Below are 26,539 nucleotides of genomic sequence, written 5' to 3' on the forward strand. Positions count from 1 at the left end.
TTTGTTCATTGCCATAGACTATGCATGCTGAAATAAACCCGTGAGCTCATAGTTGTTATTTAATTATTCCCTTTGTTTGTGTACAGCATATACAGTGAATTTCAGGAGGGAAAAGGCTTGAGTGAGTTGCTGGCTACCTGAGAAAGAACAGAAGTGTCAAACCATTGAGCGCCAATTAAGGAAAACAACAATTATATCAATATAACTGATACAACTTCATATTTTAAAACAAACAATTTGCATCTATAATGCAGTTTAGACGCAAACCCTGTCTGAATCAATTATCAGATATTTAAACCTGTTGTCTTTTTGGATATTTGACTACTGCTATGTTGTGATAAGTAGGCATTTATATTGTTTGCATGGGGCATGCATGGGAATGCCAGTTCCCGTCAACTTTTTGCGTTTCCTTTCATTGCGTTAAAATGGATCCCGTGTTGGCCACAGTGATGTTAAAAGGAAGGTCAGAAAAGGCATTCATCTTGTTTTGTAGGCCTTTGGGATGGACGCACAGGAGGTTTTGAAACAAAACAATGCAAATACGACACGTTTACATTTTTAACCTTTTTTTTAACCCCTCACTTTTATTTGAGACTCCTTCTTACTGACAAAAAGCGATGCTCCCTTCCAGCATCCCAGCAGCTGAGCATGCATTAACCATGATCATCTTGACCTTTAAGCACTCTAACAGATTCCCGCCCTGTCCTCTTGATGATATACTACGTTGTATACAAGGAGATGCTACAATATTTATCAACGTATAGATTCGCCGGTTTCTTGTGCAATAATTGTGAAAACAGTCAAGGAGACCGTAAAGTACCCTCTAACTCTATCCTTCTTTCCCAAGTCTTTTTCACTTTAAGCGATCAGTTATTATGGCGTTGTTGAAGAAACCTGCATGATTTTCTCTGTGATGGTGCTGTTTCAGGCTGATGCTGTATTGTAGAGCAGTCCAGTATCCTCATTCGTTTCACAATGGCGAGAAGTGAACACTGTCTATAGCACTACTGCACTACTTTCTGCTTATAATCCTGCAATACAAAGCGGGATTTGAGGGATTTAAAAATGACATTTGACTGACTTGTAGTCTTCACAGACTATACTGATGAGTATGATTTCACCAGTTCATCTCAAGGTGAAATGCGGGTTTCCAAATTTTATTTTGAAAACATCTTGTGCTTGTTGAGATAGGACAAAAGCAGTGCACCGCCTATCATCTAAGATTACCAAAAGCTATGACTAATAAGCTGATGCATGGCATGGTATGACCGAACAGTTCATGCAGATTTTGTATAAAAGGATGCAGAATGCACAGTAACCCTGTTAACAGAGGGAGGCAGATAGGGTTGGATAATCGTCTCCATAGTCCAGTAGTTCTATAGTCCCCTGTGAGATCGCCAATAACCAATACCATAGCTGCTGGGCTTAACATGCACTCATTAAAGCAGAGCTATTGGCTCTCCATAATGCATAGTGTGTGGCCCACAGGCAAATAGAAAAAAGACGAGAAGCCTGCTGCTGGTGGTGAAAGAGAGAGAAGAAGAGGAGGAGAGGGAAAGATATGCTGGGGGGTTTATTTCCCACTTCCTTCATGAAGAGAATAAAGTCTGCTATACCAGCGTGAGCCTTCTTTACAGATACTGATGAAAGATTTAGCTTTCCATAATTAGTTACCATAAGTAGATGGAAATCAGCTGACAGTATTAAGTAATAACGTTTGGTCGGCTCTTGTTTTTCAGTTTTTTTCTTTAGACCTGTAGTTATACTAACTCAGTAAATCTGGTTCATAAAATGAAAAAGGATCACCCGTCTGTCCTCCACTCTTCGCTGTGCCTTATTCACACAGAGGCAGCAGAGTTTTCCACCAACAAACACAGAAAAAAAGTGAAAAAAAAAGGAAGAGATGAACTGGCGTCTCAGCAAATGCATATTTACATGAGCTACATTAAGCTCTAATTTCAAACTAAACCAACAGACAGTAATACCCTCCTTCTGTTTTCCCTCATTTCATTCCCACACATACATTCATTTCAAAGACTGGATAGGTGCACTGGATGGATGAGTCAGTATGAGCCGGCAGATGAGGACACTGCAGTGAACACAGGAGTCACAGCAGCTGGAATTAGCCCCTTAAAATTTAGTAAAGGAAGTAAAAGGGAGCTGCCGTCTTATTCCAAAATAAAATTGTCTAAACATGCAGTGAAGCAAGAATTTACAAGGAGAGCATCCACTGGTCCAGAGAACGTTTCTTTGTGCTCAGACTGCAAAGAGTTTGAAAAACTTCTTCATTGCTGTAAATGTAATTTTGTGACATGTCCATATAAAACCTGACTATGAATATTGTGTCTCCATTTCTCAGCCACATTTGCGAGTGTCAAAATTATAATTACATTATGTTGCAGTCACGCAAGGGAAAACTCTGATTAGACACTGCGTGACTATGTGCAGTAAATTTGTAGTAAATAATCAGTGCCTTTGAAATAGTTGCTGCAAAGACAGGGACCACTAACAGTCAGTTGCTGACACAATATCCCATTGAAAAAGCGAAAAATAATTCCACATATTCCAAATACTTGCTGTGTAACACATCAAACGCATTGCATTTTTGCAAAAACTTGTCCTCAAGAAAACATTCCGTGAGGTCGACATCAAGCGATGATGAGCTGGTCCTGATGTTTCTAAATACTGAGATTCTGAGTTCATCCAGTTCTGATAGAATAGAATAGAATAGAATAGAATAGAATTCAACTTTATTGTCATTGCACATGCACAGGTACAGGGCAACGAAATGCAGTTTGCATCCATCCAGAAGTGCTTTAGTGATATAGATATATTACAATATATATTAGCAATAATATAGATATGTGAGTATATTACAGAAATGGGTCTATTATGGTATGTTATAATGTACACGGTATGAAGTATGTTGTGAATATTCTATAACTATAAGTATGTACAGGCTGTAGTGAGTACAAGCTATGTACAGGATATGAACAGGATATAAATATGAAAAACTATACAGAATATGAAATAAATAACTTTACAGAATCTGAGATATACAGCTATACAGAAATGGGAACTATGCAAGTTGTAAACAGTTGTAGGATTAAAGATTATCGAATGTACAGAATGATTATTTACACAGAGCTATACAGTAGTGCAGTTAAGATAAGTGAGATATGTGGATAGTTTCTACAGAGGCTATATAAAGTGCTGGTGGTTGTGAGTGGTGGTTCAGTCCATGTTATTATTGTGTGTTTGAGGGTACAGTTGTCCATTGTGGGTGTGTGTATGTTCAGTCCATGAGTTTAACGTGGGTCAGATGTCAGGAGGCAGCGTTCAGGAGTCTGACAGCTGTGGGGAAGAAGCTGTTCCGGTACCTGGTGGTCTTAGTCCGGAGGCTCCTGTGGCGCCTCCCAGAGGGCAGGAGGGTGAAGAGTCCATGTGATGGGTGACTGGGGTCTTTGATGATTTTCCCAGCCCTTTTCAGACACCGCTTCCTGTAGATGTCTTTTATGGCAGGAAGTGGTGCTCCGGCGATGCGCTGGGCAGTTTTCACGACCCTCTGCAACGCCTTCCGGTCCGAGGCAGAGCAGTTCCCGTACCAGACTGTTATACAGTTGGTCAGGATGCTCTCGATGGTGCAACGATAGAAGTTCACCAGGATGTCTGAGGACAGGTGGTTCTTCCTCAGAGTCCTCAAGAAGAAGAGGCGCTGGTGAGCCTTCTTGACCAGCTTGGAGCAGTTGGTCGTCCAGGTGAGATCCTCGGAGATGATGAGAAGGAAGCAGCAGGAATAATTTCATGGTTTGATCCAGGAGCTGAAGCTGTATCACGACAGCTTTTATACATATTTCAAGTTATCACTGGAGCAGTTTGAGCTGTTGATTTGAAAAATAAATGTTCTAAAATTCATCCATAAAAATTAAGCTGTCAGTTTGAACGGCTGGATTGAGAATGTGTCCTAAAAATATTTTTAACATGCAAAATGTTTACATGGATTTTATGTATCTGATCTGATGTGTAAAGGCCTTTGGTTGCAAATACTGTCCTAATATTACTTCAGTGTGACTGAGCCTTTAGAAAAATTATTAAATGAAATGAAAAGAAAAGAAAAATGAAAATCATGCTCCAACCTGATTTGACCGCCCACCTATCCCACATGGTGATATGACCTTTGAAAGTTTACCCAAAATGAATATTTTAAAGTTTTCAAAATTGATTTATCAGGGAACATAAAACGTCAATGCTGTTACTCTATGTCATGGGTATAAAAACTGGATCTGTTTTCCTATTCAAAGTTTTGATACAAACCTGAGAGTCTGGCTTTAGGCTCAAAAATGTGCAAAAAAATAATGCAAAGAAAAAAGAATATAATTTAAACCCATCCCTGTGGTCTTCAAGGTTCTGTATAAAAAAGTCATAGTATGGAGGGAAACTTTGAGATGTCTTCAGGAAATATGCAAAGTTTTTGTGCAAAATTTTGAAAAGTGCTTATTTTGAGGGGGTCAGGTGGGAGGCACTGATTGATTTTTCATGGAATGACTCAACGATCTCCGCTGAGATCATAGGTTGAATTCACTAAACATGCATGCTTATTTGTAGTTCAACAGAGCATGAGTAATAAGAGACGAACAACAAAGCTCAGCACTTCACTGTCACGGCTCAGTAACACTGAAACAGCAGACGGCGTATCTAAAGGTGGAGAGACAATAGTGTAATACTGCAGGAGATCAAGAAAAGTTGTTGATGAGCCACGCAAAAGGGAAATTTAAGACATAAAGACAGTTGGAAGCTAAGTGGTTAAATGTGCCAGTGTCGCTCCCTAACAGAGCTAACTGCACCAACAAGAAGCAGGAGCAGAGGAGAAAAGACTTAGGTTGAGCAGCTTTGCAGCCTTTTCCAGTGAAAAATCACCCCTTGCAGCCCAGTCATTCAACAAAGGAAGGCTCTGGTATCGATTAGCAGGGACCAGAATATCACCAGCCTCCCTGCTGGATAAAGAGCACTGTTGTGCTTAACAAAGCAGACTGTACTGTAACTCTAAAGTGAGTGACTTCTAAGTGAAAAAATTCAATACAGCAGCATTGGACTTGTTACAGCTACATAGGAGTCATCATCTGTGTTTTAGTGTTAGTACAGGATACAGATGCTAACACGGTACCTTAAAATGCTGCGTGCATAAGTAATGATCACACCTAAACTTATGAGGAGGCAAATCATGGAAGAATCTTCTTGCAGCCTCTAGGATACAGTTGCATTTGAAGATGCTGAATGAATAACTTAGTAATTTCATGTGTAGCATACAAAACCCAGCAGCATGATTCTGTTTTTTGGACGAAAACAGCTTAAAGCGAACACATTAAAACAAGCAAAATAACAAAAAAAAAATGTTTGAAAAATGAAAAACACCACATGAAATTCAACCAACCATCCTTGGATATCGGAGCAGGTGGGGTTGTGTTTGTTCTACAAAACTGCTATTAGCAACTGCAACTACTGCCCAGGCATGTTCTCCCATGCAATATCACAACAATTCACACTTTCATTGATGTGAATCCGTTGACCAGCACATGCCACAACCAGTGTGAGACCGCAGTCACTCTCAAGTGACACCAATGTGTGAATGACCCATAACCGGCCCCAGTAGAAATCAGCAGAAGCGAAGATGCTGCTTGTGTAATGTATGACGTGTCAATTTCCTGTTAATTTTCTAATTTTACAGTGACGGTTATGCACTGCGTTATGCTTTAACAGTGTGACAACAAGTCCACAAGGGTTATGCAGTATTTTGTCAGAAGTCGTGCATGTTATGCACTTAACAGTGCACCACTTTTCACCGGTCATTCAGCTGACAGAAGCAATAACCTGCTTCATATGCTCTGCTTTGGTAAGTGATCAGAAAATAGGTTCATTTTCTGTTTCTGAGTTTTTACTATCAAGGGACTATCAAATGGGTAGAGGATTAATTTGTCATATTCAGATGAGTTTTGTTTATTTCACATGAGCGATATTTGTCGCTGTGTTTTTTTTGTCTGCACTCTTCTCACTGACTTGAAAAAGATGTCACATGTAACCATGTACTAATCAAATTTTATCAACACTTGAGTCTGTCAGTCACATCTGAGAACAACCACATCTATGCAGTCCCCGCGGAGAAGTTAAGTGGATGTTTTATTAATTCTTTTAACAATTCATTTGTTTCTCCTTTATTTCTGTGAATATTAGCAAATATTTCATGTCAGTTATGTTTTGAAGCTGACTTTCCCCATATTTTAACTTTCTGCCTTGCTCGTTTTCTCTTAACAACAACATCTGGTATGTATTTAACTCGAGCTACTAAACTTGTTTAACTCTAAATTTAAGCAGGAGTATGACATCACCACATACCCTGCCTAAGTGTCTCCGGGCAAGCATTAGCCAACCAAAAAGACAAAGTTCAATCTGGAAATCAGTATCATCACATTACACACTATCACATTAGATAGCTTCTTGAGCACCTGATAAAGAGCTATGACAGTGGGGAGGACTCTCTTGAGGAAACTATTTGTTGAAAGGATTTAAATCCAGCTCAGTGTCTGTCACACCTTTGTGCTTTCACAGGATATTTCAGCTAAAATATCCTGTGAAATCTCAAAAGTAGCACTTTCAATAACCTTTGTCTCTGTTCATGCCCTTGTCGAGTACAGGAACTAAAACGATGCTCCAGTGTCAAGATTGTTAACCTATTACTTTGGGGTGGATTTTTCACTGTGATTTAATTTAACCAAGCAAGAGAGTTGGCACCTTATCTGATGAGCAATGCGCGGTTTATACACAGATAACTAAAGTAGTTCAGGTCTGTTTAAAAGCAGCAAATAGTGTGGGTTCAACATCCTTTCAGGGATCACATCTGACTTTTTTCAGGTCTATTTTACTATTCAGCTTTTTTAAACCTGCACGCACGGATGTGTCACATTCACAGGTTCTTTTTCATCATTTACTATCAGTCATGAAACGCACAAATAGCCTCCTGCTTGAAGAGTAGTTCCACCAATTTTACATGACAAAATCTGTTTAGAGCCTTGCAGACATACGGCTGCATACTGAGAAAAATGTGACAAGTCAAATGTGGAGAAAAAAACCTGCATATCTGCCAATAACTATTATTACTAAGTAACATCAGAGATATTAAAAGAGAGAGATGTGTCACTCACATAATCCTAAAATATAATATATATTCCACCACCATCATAGCTGTGGTGGAGGAAGCAAGGCTTCTACAATGCAAACAATATAAATGTATTACATTTTAAACTTTATTTTGTTGCAACTTTTTTAAATGTTGGTGATTCTATACATGCAGTTCATTTTATGTCCTGATGAACATCAAGTTTAAAGTTAATTTTGATAACTCTTCAAAATAAGTGCTAAGCAGCATTTGAAGATGGACGTGGTGACACTTTCTGCAACGAGTCTGACAACAAACGAAGTGTTAGAAAGCACTGCTAGTACATCTAACTACACAAGAGGTCATAATATTTGTAAGCACATCGCTTCAGAAGGCACCGGAGGTTAAGCTTAGTGACTTGAACTGGGGAGGTCCTAAGTTTCTTTTCCACTAGTACTTACCCAGCTTGACTCGACTTGATTCTACTCGGTTTCTGTCATTTTCCATTACTATTGAGTACAACCTCTATAAAAGTCCAGGATGTACACAAACACAACACAATAATGGAAGACATCGAGGGGAAGGTCTACCTGCTGCTCGTTCTATGGCTTTGTCATACTCGGAGACTAGCATGACAAATAGACTCGGTGATGGTTTTTGTGCTGTAATTTTTCTCACTGCCAGGTTTAAAAAATTTGGTTTGGGAGAAGGAATCATCAAGTAATGCTATTTACTGGCCAATCGGTGGTATGCATTCTGTTGATGTCACAATTGTAGATCCACTCAGCTTGCTTGGAACCTCAGCCGAGCAGGTACTAAAAAGACCTCCATGTGACGTTCATGGAATTGGTTTCCATTTGTGAACAGCTGCCTCCAAGTCTTGCATCACCAAGCACAATGCAAAGCATCGGATGCCGTAACCTATGCCACCACTGGACAGTAGAGCAGTGGAGATGTGTTCTCTAGAGTAACAAATCACACTTCTCCATCTGGCAATCCAATGGATGAGTCTGGGTTTGGCCATTTCCAGATGGAAACCGTACTTGTCTGACTGCACTCTGCAAGTGTAAAGTTTGGTGGAGGGGAGATTGTGGTGTGGGGTTGTTTTCAGGAGTTGGGCTTGGCCCGTTAGTTCTAGTTCATGCTCCCAACTTTGAGTGAGCATGAAAGTTTGGGGATGGCCCCCTCACTGTTCCAACATGACTGCAGACCAGTGCACAAAGCAAGGTCCATAAAGACGAGGATTAGCAAGTTTGGTGTGGAAGAACTTGACTAGCCTGCACAGTCCTGACCTCAACCCGACAAAACACCTCTGGGATTAATTTGAGTGGAGACTGTGAGCAAGGTCTTCTTGTGTCTGACCTCAAAAATGTGCTTCTAGAAGAATGGTCAAAAATTCTCGTAAACACACTCCTAAACCTTTTGGAAAGCATTCCCAGAAGAGTTAAAGCTGTTATAGCTGCAGAGGGTGGGCTAACATTAAACCCTATAGATTAGAATGGGATGTCACTCAAGTTCATATGCGCGTGAAGGCAATATAATTTTGGCAATATAATGTAGAAACTTAGATCCTGCATTTTTTAGTACTTCTGCATTGGTGAATTTTTCAAGCTGGCGGTTGCTGCCAGCTTTTTGTAGCTGATAAATAACAATGGATGCCCTTGACTCAGAGTTGACTGCAAATGTCAAACTGAAAAACAATCGGTGCATATTTAGATAGAAGGGAGCTTACTAGATCAAATAGCCACTGAGTCATTTCTGCTTGAATATGGCGACATTAGCGACTCCTACTATAACACACCTGAGTTGGATTGTGAGTAATGTCGCCCCCTCCCCGGATTTGACAAGGATCAAGATAAGAGGAACAAAAGTTTTAAAAGGTCGTCCGTCATGAGTAGACAGTGTTCTAGGAGTCCAATCGGTGTAGCACTCATTTAATGATGTAAAGAGTGCTTGCCTGATGACAAAATGAAAGTCATAATACCTGCATGTAGCTCTGACACATTTTATCCATAGTCTGGTTTTAAGTTCACTTCAGTCATATTTTATTCATTTGATTTTTCAAAAAAAAAAAAACCCTCATTTTTATGACTCATTTTGATGTGGAGTACAAGAAGAAGTTCAACTGAACATGAAATGCTTGAAGAAATAAAAAGAGGAGCAAACAAAGAGAATTCATGATCATCATTTATAGTTCATGGTCATTTTTCCTCATACTCATTCCAAGTACAGGTCTCTGGAAAGCAGAATTGACTGACAGAATGACAGAACAAACACAGAACAGTTGAAATGGAGACTTATTTGAGCTATTCTCCTCTGGGTTTTGTGTCAGCCCAAGCGCACACTGGACAATCTTATAATACCACTTGGAAAACACACACACACAGCAAGTTAATTTATCTTTATCACTGGCATCATCCATCATCATCATCATCATCAACACTCATATTCTAGGTCTTCATTCTCACTCATGTAAGTCAGGATTGAGCAGGAAGGCAGTGATTCTACCAGGATCCTTAAAAGAGAGCCACACAAGTTGTCACACCTCTCCGCTATCAACAGCTTGTGCAGGTTTCAGGTTAGGCTGTTACTGGTCCAGGTTGGAATTTGTATAAAAACTATATAGGAACACATGTAAAAACAGGGAGCGTTTCAAATTATTATCCAACTGAAAAAACAAAAACAAAATGCAGATGTCCTCATAAAATCTTCTATGTCTAGCAACACTTAATAACATTTATGTCTTCTTTTTGTCCTTTTTTTAAAGGTTTTATTCCAAAACGGCTGAGGAGCAGTTATAGTTTGCATCATCTATACAACAGGCTATAAAACACCACTTTGTCACAGTCCAGAAAGCACATATAGATGTGGTTGTATTGTATATAAACATATGTACTGTAATAAGATAATTTTGCGTGCATGGCTCCTGAATGATCACCGTTGAGACATCTGCGGGATTCTGAGCGAAGTCTCTCCTTTGAGTTCACACAACGTGAAAACGAAGGCCTCCAGATTTCTTCCTGGCACAACTCACATATTCTTTTAAACCAAAGTCTTCAAGAGAAGCTGCCATCTGTTCTCATCTTTGCACTGCAGCAGCCCTGCCTGCCAGGTAATAGTCTTTGTAGGCCATCTCTGCCTCTACCGTGAGGACTTTTGGCTGATTCCTCGTCTCTGGCTTAAACGTCATGTGATTGATTTTTTTGTTTTTTTTAAATTCCTCTTCATCCTCTTCATAAATGTTTGGCGTATTTTAATGTATGTATTTATTTATGCATTGTGCCATTTTACCTAGAAAAAGTCCCAGCAACACAAACACAGGCAATGGAAATGGAAACGTTAAGTCTGCTATGCTGTCACTCCATTTGCAAAGTGCATCTGTGCTCCTCCGGAAACACGGGAGTTCGATCACATTATCGTGGCCAAAGAACAAGTCACAGATGGGTTAATGGTGTTTTGCTGACATGTTAGATATGTATTTAGTTCATTTTTAATTGTTGGCAGACCCATTTTTCCTCCAGTCTTTTAACCTCAGTACTTTCTGTCCAGTGTTTAAGACTGAAGAAAGTTTATTTTTAAATTTTTTTTATTTACCATGATTTTTTTTCATCTTTTCAGAGCATTGTCTTATGGGGGGAAAATGACTAAATAATGTTTGTATTTGTTGTTATATTACACAAGTCCTGATTTGTCTTTTTGATAAATGTTTACGTTGGCCTGACAAAGACCAGAGCTTTGACAATCACACATAGTACTCCTTGTCCTTGTTCTTCTTGTTCTTGCTCGAGGTTTTCGCTGTGTTGACCTGTTTCTCTTTGACCACGGTTCCGTTGGACTGTGCCGAGTTGCTGATGTAGTTACGACTCTCGTCTACATGGTAGGAGCCTTCGTCTCTGTTCCGGTATTTATACATAGCATAAAGCAGGATGAGAATGCACAGCGCCGCTGCTGCTACGATGCCGACCACCATCCCCGTAGTACTGCTCGACTCCCGGAAGACCTCCTGTGTTCCTGGGTAACCCTTTGGTCCAGCACCAGTGGGATTGGCTGCAAGACAAAAAAAACAAGATTACTGCAAAAAAGCCATGTTTTATGTTTCATCATTACTTTGACCGTATTGGTGTAATGAATGAGAGCATGCATTTTCCTATCTGCATGTACAAATGAATATCCCAAATATAACAGACATCAAGACTGACGATTTTCAAAGTACATGCTGGCTTAAATGGCTTTCCCATCAAATAGAAAAGCGTGCAGTCAGACAATGAATAGAGCACAATAGAATGAAATGGCATATAATGGCAAAGATAAGGGGTCCCAGCGAATGTCTTTCTGCAGCGTGATCTGACACTTTAAGCGTTTAATATCCCATTGTGATGGCCAAAAGACTTCAAAACGACTCTGACTGTTAAATAAGACACAAATACCCCGAGCATATTTTAAAGGCAACACTTTACATGGGCTGACAGTCACAAAATTACCAAAGAAGTTACAATGAAATGCAACCCTAAGAAGAACCTTCAAAAGAGCCAGGGATGTTTTGTAGACTTCAACATAGCACTTGACCTTTCTAACCTTCTCCTCTGCCTATAGAGGACTAATCTAAATGTTATACTGGGAATATGGGAATTTTTTCATAAGCTACGATAACTAAGACAGGCGGCACTTCGCCCATAACAACAGTTGGATAAGTGGTTAAGTGAACGGATGGATGGATATATGGGGAAAAAAAGACAGTGGTCTTTTTCTAAATTCAAAAGTAATACTGACAAGACGACTACTGTGTTAATCAATCGCAGGGAAGCTCACAACTCATTACATGCTTTACAGCATAGTCATGAATGAACAAGCCATACTTCCAACATTCAGCATTCATCCGAGCAGCATGACTGTCTCACAGTCTCTGAAAATAAATCTTTCAGAAAGAAACAATTCTTCAATTGAATCAGCAGATTTTTGCCAAAGGCTGTCTCGACTTCTTTGGTGGTGCTATTTTGAAAACATGTCAGTCCCCCCCTCCCCGATATCATTCAGTCCTCCTGGCACATCTCTCTGTGTGTTTTTGTAGCAGTCATCATTTCTGGTTAAGCCCCTCTTTGTTGCAATTGTGAAATCCAAACACTTAATGCTAACATTTGGAAATGAAAGCACTCTGTTTAGACTGGATCGGGAGAAAATATCTCAGGGATTTACAGCTGTGTTTAGATCGTAGTGATCTTGATGAGAAGATGTTAAGTTTCTGTTTTGATTTCCAGTGGACAAACTAACAATAACAGAAACAAACATAGATGTGTGGAGATGAAGGGCTCAAATGGCTCCTCTGTGTTGACTGGGCAGTTTTTTGGTTGTTTTTTTTTTTAGCAAGCTTTGCAGATTTTCCACTTTGTTGCTGCTTCTTGCAGCACTTATGAAATGATGCAGTGACTATGCTGTAGCACACAGAATCATATGTGTTGATATAAGGGGCCAGTTTGTTACGTAATGCAAATGGTAAAGTAGTCAGTTCACATTTATTCCTACTGTAGGTTTTCATTGTCGCTATTGTATAACCTCGCATTTAAATGAAAAGTAGAAGTTTGCTTCTCACTGATGTTTTTCTATGTTTATTTATGTCTTTTATTCATATTATACGCGTCACTGTAACTATTAGATGAAGAGCTCACAATGTCATTTAAAGATGATATACTGATACTTTCTAATGAGAAGTAATTATACATTGAAACATTAGAGATGCTTATAATAGTTGCCATTTATGCTCACATGAACAGCAATGGCAATATTGATCAGAACATCACGAGATATTCAATTCTTTGGCAAGTACAATTCTTATAAAAGATTTAAATACAGTGGTCCCTCGCTATAACGCGGTTCACTTTTCGCGGCCTCGCTGTTTTGCGGATTTTTTTTTGTGCAATTTTGCATGCTTCATTTTTTTTTTGTTGTTGTTTTTTTAACTTGCGTATTGTGTTCTGTGTCCTGATTGACACAGACACATCTGCGTCACATGGTTTGATCTTTGGTTTCATTCTGTAATACTGGACTTATTTTTCTACTAAGGTTTGAACTTTGAGAGAGTTTAAACAAGAGAGAAAAGTGTGAAAATGTTCATGCCTGTCTGAGAAAACTGTATAAAGTGTGTAGTGAGGGGGTTTTACAGCCTTAAAACATCTACAATAATTGTAAAAAATAAACTTGGCTACTTCGCGGATTTTACCTAGTGCGGGTTATTTTTAGAACGAATAAACGAGGGACCGCTGTATAATAAATTCGAGAAAAGAGTTTGAAATTGGTCATACGTGTGCTGTCCTTCATGTCCTACTTTGTTGTCCTACTGTCTTCGCTTATTTATTTTTTTATATTTTGGTTTAAGAAATAAAATGCATTCATTAGCTTTAATACAATCAAACCAACTTCAGAAAGAAATGTTATTCTAAAACAGAAACTGCAACACTGTGTCTTCATAATTTCAATCCTTCACAGAAATATTTCCACATAAGTAACTCTTCCTATTCAAGAATACAGCGCAGAGCAACGATTTTACATCAAAAGGAAAATAAAAAGGATAGCAGAGTTTTATTGTGTTGAAGTTTGTCATAATCACCTCTTCCTATCTTATCAGACCCTTATTTAATGACAGACAATGTACTTCTGTGAGCATTAGCAAATAGGACACTGAAAAAGAATTCAGTGAAGGAGAAACCAATCGTACGCAGTAACTCTAAATAGGATTATTATCGATGCTGTTGGACAAGCCTAACAATAAAATAGGGGTTGAGGGGTGGATTTACTTTGCATTGACCTATCTGCAAACTATTCTTGTTCTTCTTCTACATATTTCTTTGACTATTGTTGCACAGTGATGTTGGTCTTTTATAACACTGTAAGCATCCTACTACCAGGGATCCTCCTGTGAATATGAGAGTGATAGCACATCAGCAAACCCACTTCATTTTCTGAATGCTATCCAAGCTATAATACAGCTCTCCTTATGTCTCTGCTAGCTCTCATCATTGTTCTCTCTCTTGTGCCTTTACTCATTGTCGATGGCTTTGGAAATAAAGCACTTTTTGATTACTCCCATATCTCCTCTTGAGTGACAGTTGAATTCTCAGACAAACAATGACTTCGAATGGTGTTCTATTTGCTCGTGATCAACCTCTATCAGGTATGTCTATTTTAGGAAAATATTGGACTAAAGGGCACAAAAAAGTGTAAACTGCAAAGGGCAAAAGTTCCCCAAGCTGTCTATCAGACGCAAAGATGCTGCTCCTCTTCATTGACATGTTTTCCAGCATGGTTAGACTGATCAGCGGCCCAAGTATGCTTCCAATGCTATCCGACATTCAAGGACAAGCAGAGAGTACCAATGGGGGATTGAATGTGACTGAGCGTTGCAACAGATTAGCTCTGCTTGTGACAAGCCCACTTATCCTTGCAGACAGGTGTGAAGAATGCTCTCGCCTTGTGGGCAAAAGCCACTGGTTGACACGGCTCGTCCCAAGCAAACCATCGCACGGGCATTAACGGTGAGTTACTTTCATATGTGCTATCTATCCTTTGTTCAGGGTCAAAAAAGTTGAAAGTGTAGATGACATAGCAGGTTGATGGAGGATAGAGGTCTTGATGTGGCACTCTAGAGTTTTATATGAGACCTCGGCTGGTTCGGGAGGGAGGCAGCCTCAGACTGCTACATCAGGAGTGAACCATGTGCCAAAAGTATCATGGCGCGCTGTTCTTCCTTGTGTGATCTAACACCTCCAGCTCTAGGCTTTGTTATTTCCTCTTGCCAGGATCTGTTGATTGGCTCCCCACAGGCTGAGCTCACACAGCGACTTTACATTGGAAAGCTCTCAATTAACTGACCACAATCCGTCTTTCATCACTGAAAAAGTAAAATAAGTGGGTTAAATGAGCTACTCATTTACTTCAACATTAATGGAAATCTTTCTATGGAGGGCTACAACAGCCCCCCAAAAAATGAAACTAAGTGGAAAAAAAATAACTACATAAATGAATTAAAATGCCCCAAAGAAATAATAAAATAATTGTTGGCCTTCATTTTTTGGGATCGGGACATACAGCCCATAATTCTCCTTTAATTTGCTTATAATAAAAATTATAATATGAAGAAAAATGCTAGCTTAAATTCCCCCTCACCCTCCATGACTGTGGTATGTTTGTGTTCCTAAATTCTGGGTGCTCTGCGCAGTATTTAAAATTTACTAGGACTCTTCTGATCTGTTGGCGCCACTCTTACAGCTCGTAAGAACTCAATACTTTTATGGTGCAGAGAGCTGACCAGTCAAAGGTTAGCACTAAATTTAGCACAGTGCTGACACAACCATGTTTTGTCTAAAGCTATTAGCATTTACAGTAGCTCTTTATTTCACCTTTAGTCTCAGCACTGTCTATCAAATAGCCACCTGATGGGATCTTACACAGTCTACTAGACTGCCTTTAACACAGTGATGCAGCTCATTTGTTACCCATGTGCCTGACTGTGCCCCTGCCCTACAGTGTGCCTGAACTCAAGTGGAGTTCAGATAAAGTAATGTCCCAGACCCAAGGCCATTGAGAAAACCCCAAAAGGACCTCAGTCAAAATGCATCTGCCTGTCTGTTCATTAGCACTCCATCATCTCAGAATGAAGGCACATAAACTGAGAAAGAAATAGCAACTGAAACAAGTGTTTAAAATGATGGCTGCTCTTATGAGCTCTACTCGAGCGCACCCAAGGGTAAAATTAGACATGGGGAAAATGACCTTAAAGTGTGTCTAGCTTCATGGCAGCATTGCAGGGGTGTGCTTGTGAAGCGATGGAGGTAAACTCAGGGGGGTTAACTTTTGAAGGATTGCAGTTGGGTAAAAGCTGCCAGAATAACTCTCTCCTCTACGTCTCATCCCAGAGCAAGACTTATAGTTCAGTCTCATATCCAGACCATCATAAAGTCTTTGCTGTTTTATTTACAAGGACAACAGTTAATGTTCTAGTTATTTAGTCACAAATCATTTGCTTTCACCAGAGAGTTCTCGAGAGGAGATGCACAAAAAAGTAAATAAATAAAATAAAAACTGAACAAAGAAGCAAAGATTTTATATGTGACCTTGATACACGAGTTTTAGTGGAAGAAAAGAAACAGCCTGGCTAAGACACTGCACTTTGCCGTGCAGTGTTAATAAACAGTGCAAAGCGACTTTGAAGATTTTGATGCTTTTCTTTCTTCGGGCTTTATTTGATTGCATCTCTTCTCTTAATTCTGCCTGCATCCTTCAGTATGGATATATGAGCTTGCCTCTTGAAGATATTAGCACTGACGCATAGGAAAATGTCATTTAAAAGCCAGAGAAATGCCTGATGTGATTCTACTTCTCTTTGCCTGACTTCTTTGTGCCACATGCGCTCAAGGAGAGAAATGGGATCAGAGATTTTGCACTGTCAGGTGGGATTTGAATAAATGGTCCTCTTCAAAGACTATTTTTCCTCATTTGTCTCCAGCGAAAGGGTTCATTTGTTTGGTAATTTGCAACAGGGCAGGTTGATGGGGGCCATAGATGAAGGAAAAGCACAGCAGGGGGTGGGTTTACTTCAGGTGTCTGTAAGACGTGTTGAGAGGTAATGGAGCAACCAAGATTATTCAGAATATATTGAACAGACAGGCCGGGCTTGACCTTTCATTAGCTTTTGTTGCTAATGGCTTTAAAGGGTTGTGCAGGGTAGATAAGGAAATAGCTTTTTTTCTAAGCGGATGCGCAATGGCAAGGCTGTGTTAATGCTCCAATGGAAATGAATCAAAGAATGAAGTAATTTTTATTTTTTATCAAGAAACTAGCGAAAAGAGATTTTGTGTAAACTTGGCCATCCGCAAACGGCAACAGCTGACAACATGAGCAACACATCATGCATCGTTGAGGGCTTAGGGAGGTGTGGCTGCAGGTTTGCCTTCAGATCAACCAGGCTTACAGCTATTGGCATGCTCAGTGACACACTGCTGTTATTCAGCCAGATTAGTGTTATACCATCTTCTTACTTCACATATCCAGCTATAATCATGAGCTGTCAGAGTTGTCATATAGCCGGGGATCATTTTGCAGACAGGTCACTGTATCAACTGCAGCAGAGCCAAAACATTTATTAAATCCCTCTTGCCTCTTTAATTATCGGAGTGTCCTCAAGAAGTGATGCAAGCCACCCTGTACTTGTGACATGCTGGCAGTATGCCTCATGACAGCTTGCATATATGAGTCTGAAGTGGCTCTGCGCACGCTGATGGTGGATGATGAACTGAGAGCTGAGTGAGCATGAAATGAAGTGAGAATTATTAAAAAGGTGTTTGATTTAACCCCACTAAAAGGTATGATGCAGTTTAAGCCTTTGCCAAGAGGGATTCCACTAAAAAGGCAAGATGAAAGAAGACGACTAAGCTTACTCAGCTTTAATGTCACAAGTCTGGAGTTCATCTCTTGATTAGAGAGGTAGAGTTCTATAGTGTCAGGCTATGAGGTCTCGGCCTCTATACCTACTTACTTATGGCTCTATAGCTAGGTAACATTGTGTCATTGTGTTCATACCTGTATTTTGTTTCATCATGATAACACAAACAGCTTTAAATATGTAGACACAAGCTGCTATGACAACTGTGTGCACAAAAACTGTGATTAACCACATTGTTGGACACTTGCCACACCCAGGACTGATAACTGTCAGATCTGCTGAATCACGAAATCATTTAAACAATAGTGAGATGGGCTGAAAGATCTCAAAAAGCAACTCACTTCCCAGGAGTGGGAAGGTTCACCTACCTTCCCAAAATTACCTAGCAAAATTACTGCTAGAGCACATTAATGACTCGTCCAGGAAGTCATAAAAGAACGCAGGCCTGACACTTCAATTAAGGTCAGAGTTCATGATTCAACAACATGAACAAGACTAGGCAAAAAATGAAATCCATGGGAGAGATTCAAGGTGAAAACCACTGCTGACTAAAAAAGGACACAAAGGCTCATTTGCCAAAAAATTTTTGGCAAAATATTCTGTAGAGTGGCGAGACAAAAGCTCAACTATTTGGACGGTTTACTTCCTGCTACACCTGCTATAAACAAGAACACCAGTCAAACGTGGCATTAGTGTACTTTTCCCATTAATAAATCAAATCATCATTTAAAAACTGCATTTTGTATTTACTTGGGTTATCTTTGTCAAATGTTCAAAAATCTCTGAAGATCTTAAACTTGAAATAAGAAATCAGGAAGTGGAGAAAAAAGTTTGAGAAAACTGTACATATGTTTTAATAGAGACTATTTCTTATCCCCACAACAACTTAATGACCACCTTTAGTCAGATTAAGTGATACAGTTGTTAGACAGCAGGTCAACAAAAATATCAAATGCATGTAAAGATGAGATAATCTTTACATGCATTTTCCAGACTGGTACATTTTTATTAATATTTGTAATGTCTTAGTTGCTTTTACTATTTCGATAACTGGCCTTTAACTGAGCAACTTTTCTTTTCTTGGTTAGCAAACTCTTTCATGCCCTACTTAGACTCATAAACAGACACAATGTGTTATCATCAATGTCAGCACACCAGAAAGATGAACGGTGAAAAAAATAAAAGTAATTGAAAATATAAATACGGTGGGATCAGTAAAGAGAAAGACTGACAGTAAGTGTGAAATCCTGTTTTCTCTCAGAACACACTTCATTTAAAATAGGATGTAGAGAGAAGACTTGAATGGCATAATCCGCAGTGAAAGAGTGCAAGAAAAACAAAAATGGCAAAATTCCATAAGGCTGTCTGCAGAAAGTAGCAGACTATAGGAAAATAACAGCAACATGTTGGCAAAAAAAGAAGACGTGATGCTTGAAGGTCATCGGCGTTGTTCCCGGCTGTGAGCTACGACCACGTTCAATAGGCCTCCGGTTTGAAAAAAGGCCTTTTTTTTCCATTAGTTAAACCATCTCTGCTAGTGGCAGTCTGGCATGCAAGGTGCATGACACTGTATTCAGCAAAGGGAGAAATGAACACACACAGAGTTCCAGCTGGGTATGATTGAATAACCTATTAAATGTGGGCAGTGACCTCTTAAGCCAGCACAGTGCTCTTAATGTTTCATTAATCTCACAGCTACTTTTAAAACAATAATTTACTCTAATTTTTTTCCTCCTGTCTGGGTGCATTCCAGTCATTGCCATGGGGTTAAAGAGAGTATTCATTTACCGTTTGATTTATTGGTTTACTCTATGTATTGTTTCCCCAACCATAAATTAAATCTATTAAAACAAAATGTCAAACACATTAGCAGCCGCTAATGTCACTGCAGAATGCTTGAGGATAAAAAAAAAAAAAAAAGATGAGCACGCATAGAGAGAAGAGGAAACTAGAGATGATTAACCTTAACCTGCCTATGGGCAATGTGCAGCAAAAGGCTATTTCTAGCAGAGAATAAAAGCACTCAAAGATTATGTGTGAAATGCAAAGGTCTGCACATACCACAAGTCTCACTGAGGCTGATGGTGTGAACCTAGATAATGTTGGGGGGGGGGGGGCTTTTCTCTTTCATACAAATCACATTTTACATGATTGCATGTTGCATAATTAATGATGGTATAATGGTGGAAAAATAAAGGTGCACGGGTATAAAAGATAAACATCCAGCTGAGGCGTCGAGTGTTTGGATGTTTGGATATATCCGTCTACTTTTGTGCGCTCTCTCAAAAGAAAGGAAAAAAAACCATTAGAAGTCAGGGATCAGAGAATCCAAACTTCAGAGGAAACATTGTGTATTCTGTCAGGTGTAAGAGAAACTTCCTCATGTTTTCCTCCATCATTTATTCATTATGAGGTATGGAGGGGGGGCTTTGTTCTCAAGTAATAATTAAGGGAGTCAATTTCAAAGCTGGTATTGATTTGTATGGGCCACTAAGGAATAGTTAGATTTTATTGGGTCGTACGCTTAAAGCTGCATGAAGAAAACAACCAATTGTAGCTTAATATGAAACAGCTATTTTGTGCAATAATAAACATACTTTGGGAAGTATAATGCTACATTTGACAGCCAGTAAGCTTAGCTTAGGTTCAGATTGGAAACAGAAGAATAATCTAAAATTGAAACAAAGTATTTTCTTACCAACAAGCTAGATGTTTCCACCTGCCTTTAAGTTAGGGTACAACGGCTTGCTGCGAGCATTGTCTTCAATATTTACAGACTTATGTTGTAATCTGGCTCTATTATAAGTGCAGTTAACCTATTTAATTTGAAATTAGGATTAATCCGCACACCCCTTTACTTAATAAATATATTTTAAATGCTATATGTCAAACATTTTACATTATCAATTTCTCAACATGCATGTCTCCAATTCCAAAAAAGTTGGATTAATGTAAAAAAAACAAAAACAAAACCCAGTAGGTAATGACGTGAAGAGAGGTTATTTTGGATTTGATGGCAGTCTCATTTTGTCTGATTCAAGATTCCAGCTGCTCAACAGTCCTGGATCTTCTTTGCTGAATTTTTCATTTCATGATGTGCCAAATGTTTTAAAATGATGAAAGATCTGCAGGCAGGACAGTCCAGCTGCTGGACTCTTCTGCTGTGAAGCCACGATGTTGTAATAGATGCAGTATATAGTCTGAGAATCCACTTGATAAAATATGTAAGGTCTTCCTTGAATAAGACATGGTCTGAATGGGAGCATATATTGACAGACATGCATGTCTCTAAAACCTGTATTGTTAAGTCGTTTCCAGAGGTGCAAACAGACCCGGAGAAAATGGCAGCATTTCTGGTTGGTGTCCATATGTGACTTCTTTTCTGTATGACAAAGCTTTAACCTGTGTTTATGGATAGCACAAACAACTGTGTTTAACAATGGCGAACAACGATTTATGGATTTGTTCCTAAACCCATGTATTGATTTCTGTGACAAAATCATGTCGATTTTTAATGCGGTGCTTGAGGGACTGAAGATCATGGGCATCCAATGTTGATGGTCGGCTTTAACCCTTAGTTTTAATTATTTACTTTACCGATGTATATTATTCAGAATTATTATTATTGTAGATATTGGTTTTTATAGATTGGAGAAAATCTGCCTCCTTAATTAAGAAAGCCAATCATGTTAATGACCTGTTGACAAAAAATCTAATTAACTACAAAATTTTTCTCCAGCTGTTTTTTTTACTACTCAAGAGAACATTTCCAGCCTTTTGTTGGACCCCGGCCCCGCTCACTTGAGATATCTAGCTGCCATCAAATTCAAAATGAGCTAATATTTCTCATAAAGAAGGAAGATTTCTCACTTTAACCATTCAATATGTTTTCCATACCCTATTGTGAATAAAATATGGGTTTATCAGATTTGCAAATCATTGCATTCAGTTTTTATTACATTTTACACAGTGCACAAACTTTGCTTTACTTGCTTTCAACCAAAAGGTGGTATGGGTAAAACAATCCTATCAAATCTGGTAACAAGAATTTAACTAATTTTAAACAGCTGCTAATTTTAAACATGGATTGTTCTCTCAGAGGAGGAAAAATGAGGAACAAAGGCAGCTCCAGCATGTAATCATGCAACCTTGGATATGGGTCACTCTGCAGCAGCTGCCCTCCATCAACAGCCTGCATGGTGCCAATGAACTGGAGCTGGTAGGTAAGAGACATCCGTTTCATCTGACTTCATGTAGCTCAGCAACAACCTCTTTCATTAACTTTCACCATGAAAACTTGGTGCAGAATAATCAGTGGCAGCTTTCTACGCTGTTCAAGAGAATATTTTCCCACCTGCATCTGTGTTTTCAGCAAATAATTAGAACCCTTTGTGTCAGTCTTTAAAAGATTTTCTCGCAAGAAATGAAGGAAATTTTTGCTAAACGTCAGCATTCACACAATATTTACATATGAGAGAATTGGATTTTTTATCTTTATGGATAGTTTTGTTACTTTTCTTTCTAAGAAGTCGGAAAAACAGGTATCACATAAACAGATGGATTACGCTGACATTCAGCTGTGTGAGACTGGCTACCCAGTACAAGCATGGTCCCAAAGCATCCTCCTATTACAGATCAGATGAGCTGCAGCATCACGGGCTTGTGTATTCCTCTGTGGTTTCAAGAAGCAGGGGGGAGGATTCAATTTGGTGCAGTATGATCTAATCCGAGTCCTGCTGGGCGATAAGCTCTGCTGGTAGCGATGGATTTCCATGGTTTCCGGAAGTAAGAGTAATAAAGCTCTGCAATAAGTAAGTTTACCTGATTCATGTCATTCAACAACTGACAGAGACTGCTGTGGGACAAGACTCCAGTAAGATGCGGGATGATCTAGAGCTGACCTTGGACCACAGATAGCTTGCATAATAGTGTTTTTCAAAGCTCGACCTCTGTAGATCACTTATACACCAACATTATCCTGCTGTATGCATACATGCGCTGTGAAGACAGAGAGATATCAAATGTATGCGCATCTGGCCACTCCTTTGGAGATGCCAGACAGAAGAGGCTGTCAAGGTGTTGCATGAAAAATGATATATTATTGGCGTCATTAAAAGGAGCTGGCTGAACAGTAATATGAGTAAGTAGCACTTTATCAGCAACAGTGTATCCAGTTCTTTATGCACAGCAGCCCTGTCGGAGATGTGGCATGTGCTTGGCAGAGCGTGTGAATTGTTCTGAATGTAGATATTAATCAGGATACGGTGTTAGACAGCTGCCACCCTGGGAGCCCACAGCTCTGGTGTCAAATCCCCTTCAGTGATCACAGAAGAAGAGGGATACTCTGCACTGGGAGGGCGTGTCCCTAAGCGTCACACAGTATGCAATTGATGTTTTGGCAGATGCCCTTGTCACAGAATATCATAATGCGAGTGTGAATCAGTACACAGCTCAATCTCCTGTGTATTTTTTCAGAAGCAGCAGATACAGTGTTCCCTGGAAGGACCTGCTGTGATGCTGCCCAATCGGAATATCGCTCTGATGTATTGCAGGAGAAAAGCGAGGTAAAAGCTAATCTCGCTAGTAGAAAACCAAAGGAACAGGAAGAGGGACAGACTAGAAAAGTTGATAGTCTTTGCTCTGGGGCACACATTAATTTAGTGGACGTTTTATGACCACATTCTGATCGATAGCACATTTAGATGGAGCGTGGGGCCTTGGGTCTGGACTTAATTGTTCTCTGTGCTTCTCATCACTTCAGAATGCATTTGAAAATCTTTCCATTCAAAGGTTACGCTTAATTGCCCTCCATGTGTGGCGAGGTAAGAGATTAAAAGTTTGCTAGCATTGCAGGGAGCAAACAAATTTATAATATTTGTCTGAGTAAAGCTTGGGAGGAGCATTTTCAATTTCAGGGAGAACAATAAGTGGTACCTTTTTTTTATGATTATTGTTTTACACTTATCGTGGCTCTTCAACACACACGGTCAGAATCCAAAGCTAAAATGTGTTTGTTTATTTTATGAAGAGCAACACATGACATGTGCCTCAATCACAAACTCCGAGGGTGGTTGTGTGCAGCCATTGTGAGCAATACTGCATGAGAAACAACAGGATGAACTCCCACTGCCCACTGTAGAATTTAATTAACAACAGTGGGGACTCTTTGCACACCTGTAAAAATCAGCCTTCCCCAACTCTCTGGGTTTACCCTCTTTGATTTCACGTGCTGGAGCCCTGCAGGTCTGATAATCACAACTGTGTGCGTGTGTGTGGCCTTTTTTGTTTTTGTTTTTTGAGTTTATTAACAGACGCCGTGAGCCAATGAAGAAATTAAATGAAAGCACAGTAACAGCGGCTGGTTTGACGCAAAAAGGCAGAGTTTTATTTGGGCACGAGGTTCTTTGAGAGCATTGTTCCGAACATTTAATTTAGGTGGGTTAATGTTGATGGTTGGAAGTCGTGGAGCAACAATTATCAGGCTTTTGAATCAATTTAAAAAAAACACACAGATCAGGACACGATGAAGCACAATCGTCAAACAAACAAACAAGCAAACAAAACCCACACAAAAACAGCAACAACTGAAAAAAAACTTAAACAAGTTCTAAGTAATAGTGCCAGATGATCCTCCATTCATTCTGACTAAATCTACTGAGTGTAACAAATAAATGTGAATGTGTCCTACCAAACAAATACCATCTCTTTCTCAAAATGTTTAACCTTCCAAGGTCAGAAAGTGATAGATCTCTACCCTGAATCTATTCAAATAAGCTAGTTACATTAAAATGCCTTAAAACATTAATCAGCATGAATAAAAACCAGTAATTTTACTGCATTTATAATTTAGATTCCAACAAACTACTGAAAGAGCTACTGTATAGAAATGGAGCTGCCCGACCCAACAGACTGCCTGCAGCTTGCTGTATCACGCAGTCAGCCTCTGAGAAGTGTTTAAGCTTTAACTAAACAACAGTCTTCTCATTTAAACACTACGCGTTAGCCTCAAGTGCCCTGGTGGGGGTGAACTGTTACACACAAAGACACACTGACACACCCAGAGAGAAGTAGAATAAAAAAAGAGATGACTAACCTAACCCACCTGAGCTCGGCTCACAGGGATCAATGTCCTCGTCATCGCTTGGACACTCGGCTGATGCCACCAGCAAGTCATCAGTTGTCTGAAAAGAGAGCATAACACAGAGGAGTGGTGAGGGCACGGAATACTTAGCTGCATCTATGGGCTGAGAGGACTCCCACTCAAGTTAGGTTAGGTTAAAGAGAGCCAGGCAGTTGAGATGTGAATACAAGTGGCTAAACTAAACTTTTGGACTGGTGAAATCATCTGTCAACACAGGCACGAGCTCCCCGGCGCTGTAGCAGCTGCTACGCTGCTTTCCAGGAAGCGTCGTCTTTACATAAATGAGATCAGATTATTGGGGAACAGTGGGGGCTGAAGTTCACGGCACAACTGTCGACTCACATGCTCAATTTGCTTTTCATTGTGTAGCTTTGCATAGCCCTTCAAGCGATTGCTGAGAGCCATCACAAAACACCTCTGACATTTAGAGGACAACCAGCCATGAAAGCTTAAAAAACAAAAAGGACATAGGAAAACAAAAGCCAGCTCAACAGAGGCTTAAATCAATATTTTCTTCTTCTTTCTTTCAAAGCAATTCAGTATCTCTTTTTACAAAATAAGGATCCAAAATAAACCAAATCGTGGCATCTGCTGCCACATCGACTCTTATATCAAATCCATTTCAGACTGCTTTCAGCGCACTTCCTCACCTGCCAAACACGATACATTTTACCGTCCAGGAAAATGGGAAAGGGCAAACAATAGACCAGAAAAAAAGTACACTGTAAAACATTATACTGCAATGTTCTTTTATAGTCTTGCTTCAGGCCATTTGATCAGCTCGGCGTTAAAGGTCATTTCATTTAGGCATGGCGGCGTCTTCAGGGCCAGGTTAGATTTTTTTCTTTGTGGTGTGCTGCTAAGCAGAAAAACCTTCTCTTTTATATGTGGCATTACATCCTCACTTATCCTTTTTGCACTAATAATTTTAAGCCTTTAAGTGTACTTCCTGACAAGCCTTACTTTGTTCATACTGCAGGGGTTTGCATGTGTGACGGTGACAAACCAGACAAAGGAAAAAAAAATGGGCGAGGAATGAATCAGGGTCCTAAAAATGAAGACAGACTTTGGCTTTTATCGAATTTGCTCTCTTATTTCACCGATGTTCTAATGCGCATTCAAAATATTTCGGCAAGTTGGATTAGTATCGACTCATGTTAAGGAAATTAAAGGTGATGTCATTTTGCTTAACATCCATTTGGCCGCGCATAATGTGATTCTATTGCGACTGTAACATCGTTTTGACATTCTGAACATGGACCAACATCATCTTTACATAATAGACCCGGAAATGATAGATCAAACCCATTAAGGAAGTTGTGGCGGAGGGCTGCTTTTGGTGCATCTGTGTTGGGTGAGGCCCGGGGAAGCCGTCCAAATGTAAATTTAATTTGCTGCGCATGAGGCTGATATACAGTGTCGGCCATCCAGATGGCAAAACCGCCGGATCCTGGAGTGCCACATCCATCACTTCAGCCTTGTGATTTGTTTTTCCTGGCGGGAGATCTTGACACTCTGCACTCACTGGCAGAGGTACGGGAATCAAGGAATCAATACTGCCTCTCTCTTCCCACCTCACCACTCTCTTTCTCTACTGCTCACATCCTTTTTTCTCCTTTCGCTCTGTCCTTTAGGTTTATTTGAAACCAAGGAGGAGGAAGCGATGTAATGTGGGTGTACTAGATGTAGGTTAACTCCCCATAGGATAACCTAAGCGGAGGTGTATGCCCGTTCATATTTATATGTCTCTGTCTCCTCATTCAGGCTAGAAGGATATATAAAGGGGGCTTAAACTACATCATCACAGTGAAATCCA

The 26,539-nt window shown here is 39.7% G+C and overlaps 1 protein-coding gene across 34 annotated transcripts in view; it reads right to left on the bottom strand.

Annotated features, from left to right (window-relative positions):
• Positions 1 to 9,324: 9,324 nt before the first annotated feature.
• Positions 9,325 to 26,539, bottom strand: part of LOC120714784 (neurexin-1a) — a 258,553-nt gene continuing 241,338 nt past the window's right edge. For 25 of the 34 annotated variants that reach the window (XM_040001214.1, XM_040001235.1, XM_040001223.1 and 22 more), the window contains 2 exons: positions 24,676 to 24,763; positions 9,325 to 11,197 (listed from right to left, as the gene is read on the bottom strand). In XM_040001214.1, coding sequence (XP_039857148.1) covers positions 10,893 to 11,197; positions 24,676 to 24,763 — 393 coding nt within the window. In that variant the 3' untranslated portion in view covers positions 9,325 to 10,892. The remainder of the gene's footprint in view (positions 11,198 to 24,675; positions 24,764 to 26,539) is intronic. The other 9 variants (XM_040001244.1, XM_040001232.1, XM_040001236.1 and 6 more) reach the window with 1 other exon arrangement.

This window comes from Simochromis diagramma, unplaced genomic scaffold (genome assembly GCF_900408965.1).
Source record: "Simochromis diagramma unplaced genomic scaffold, fSimDia1.1 OVJJ01000421.1, whole genome shotgun sequence".
NCBI classification, from domain to species: Eukaryota; Metazoa; Chordata; class Actinopteri; order Cichliformes; family Cichlidae; genus Simochromis; species Simochromis diagramma.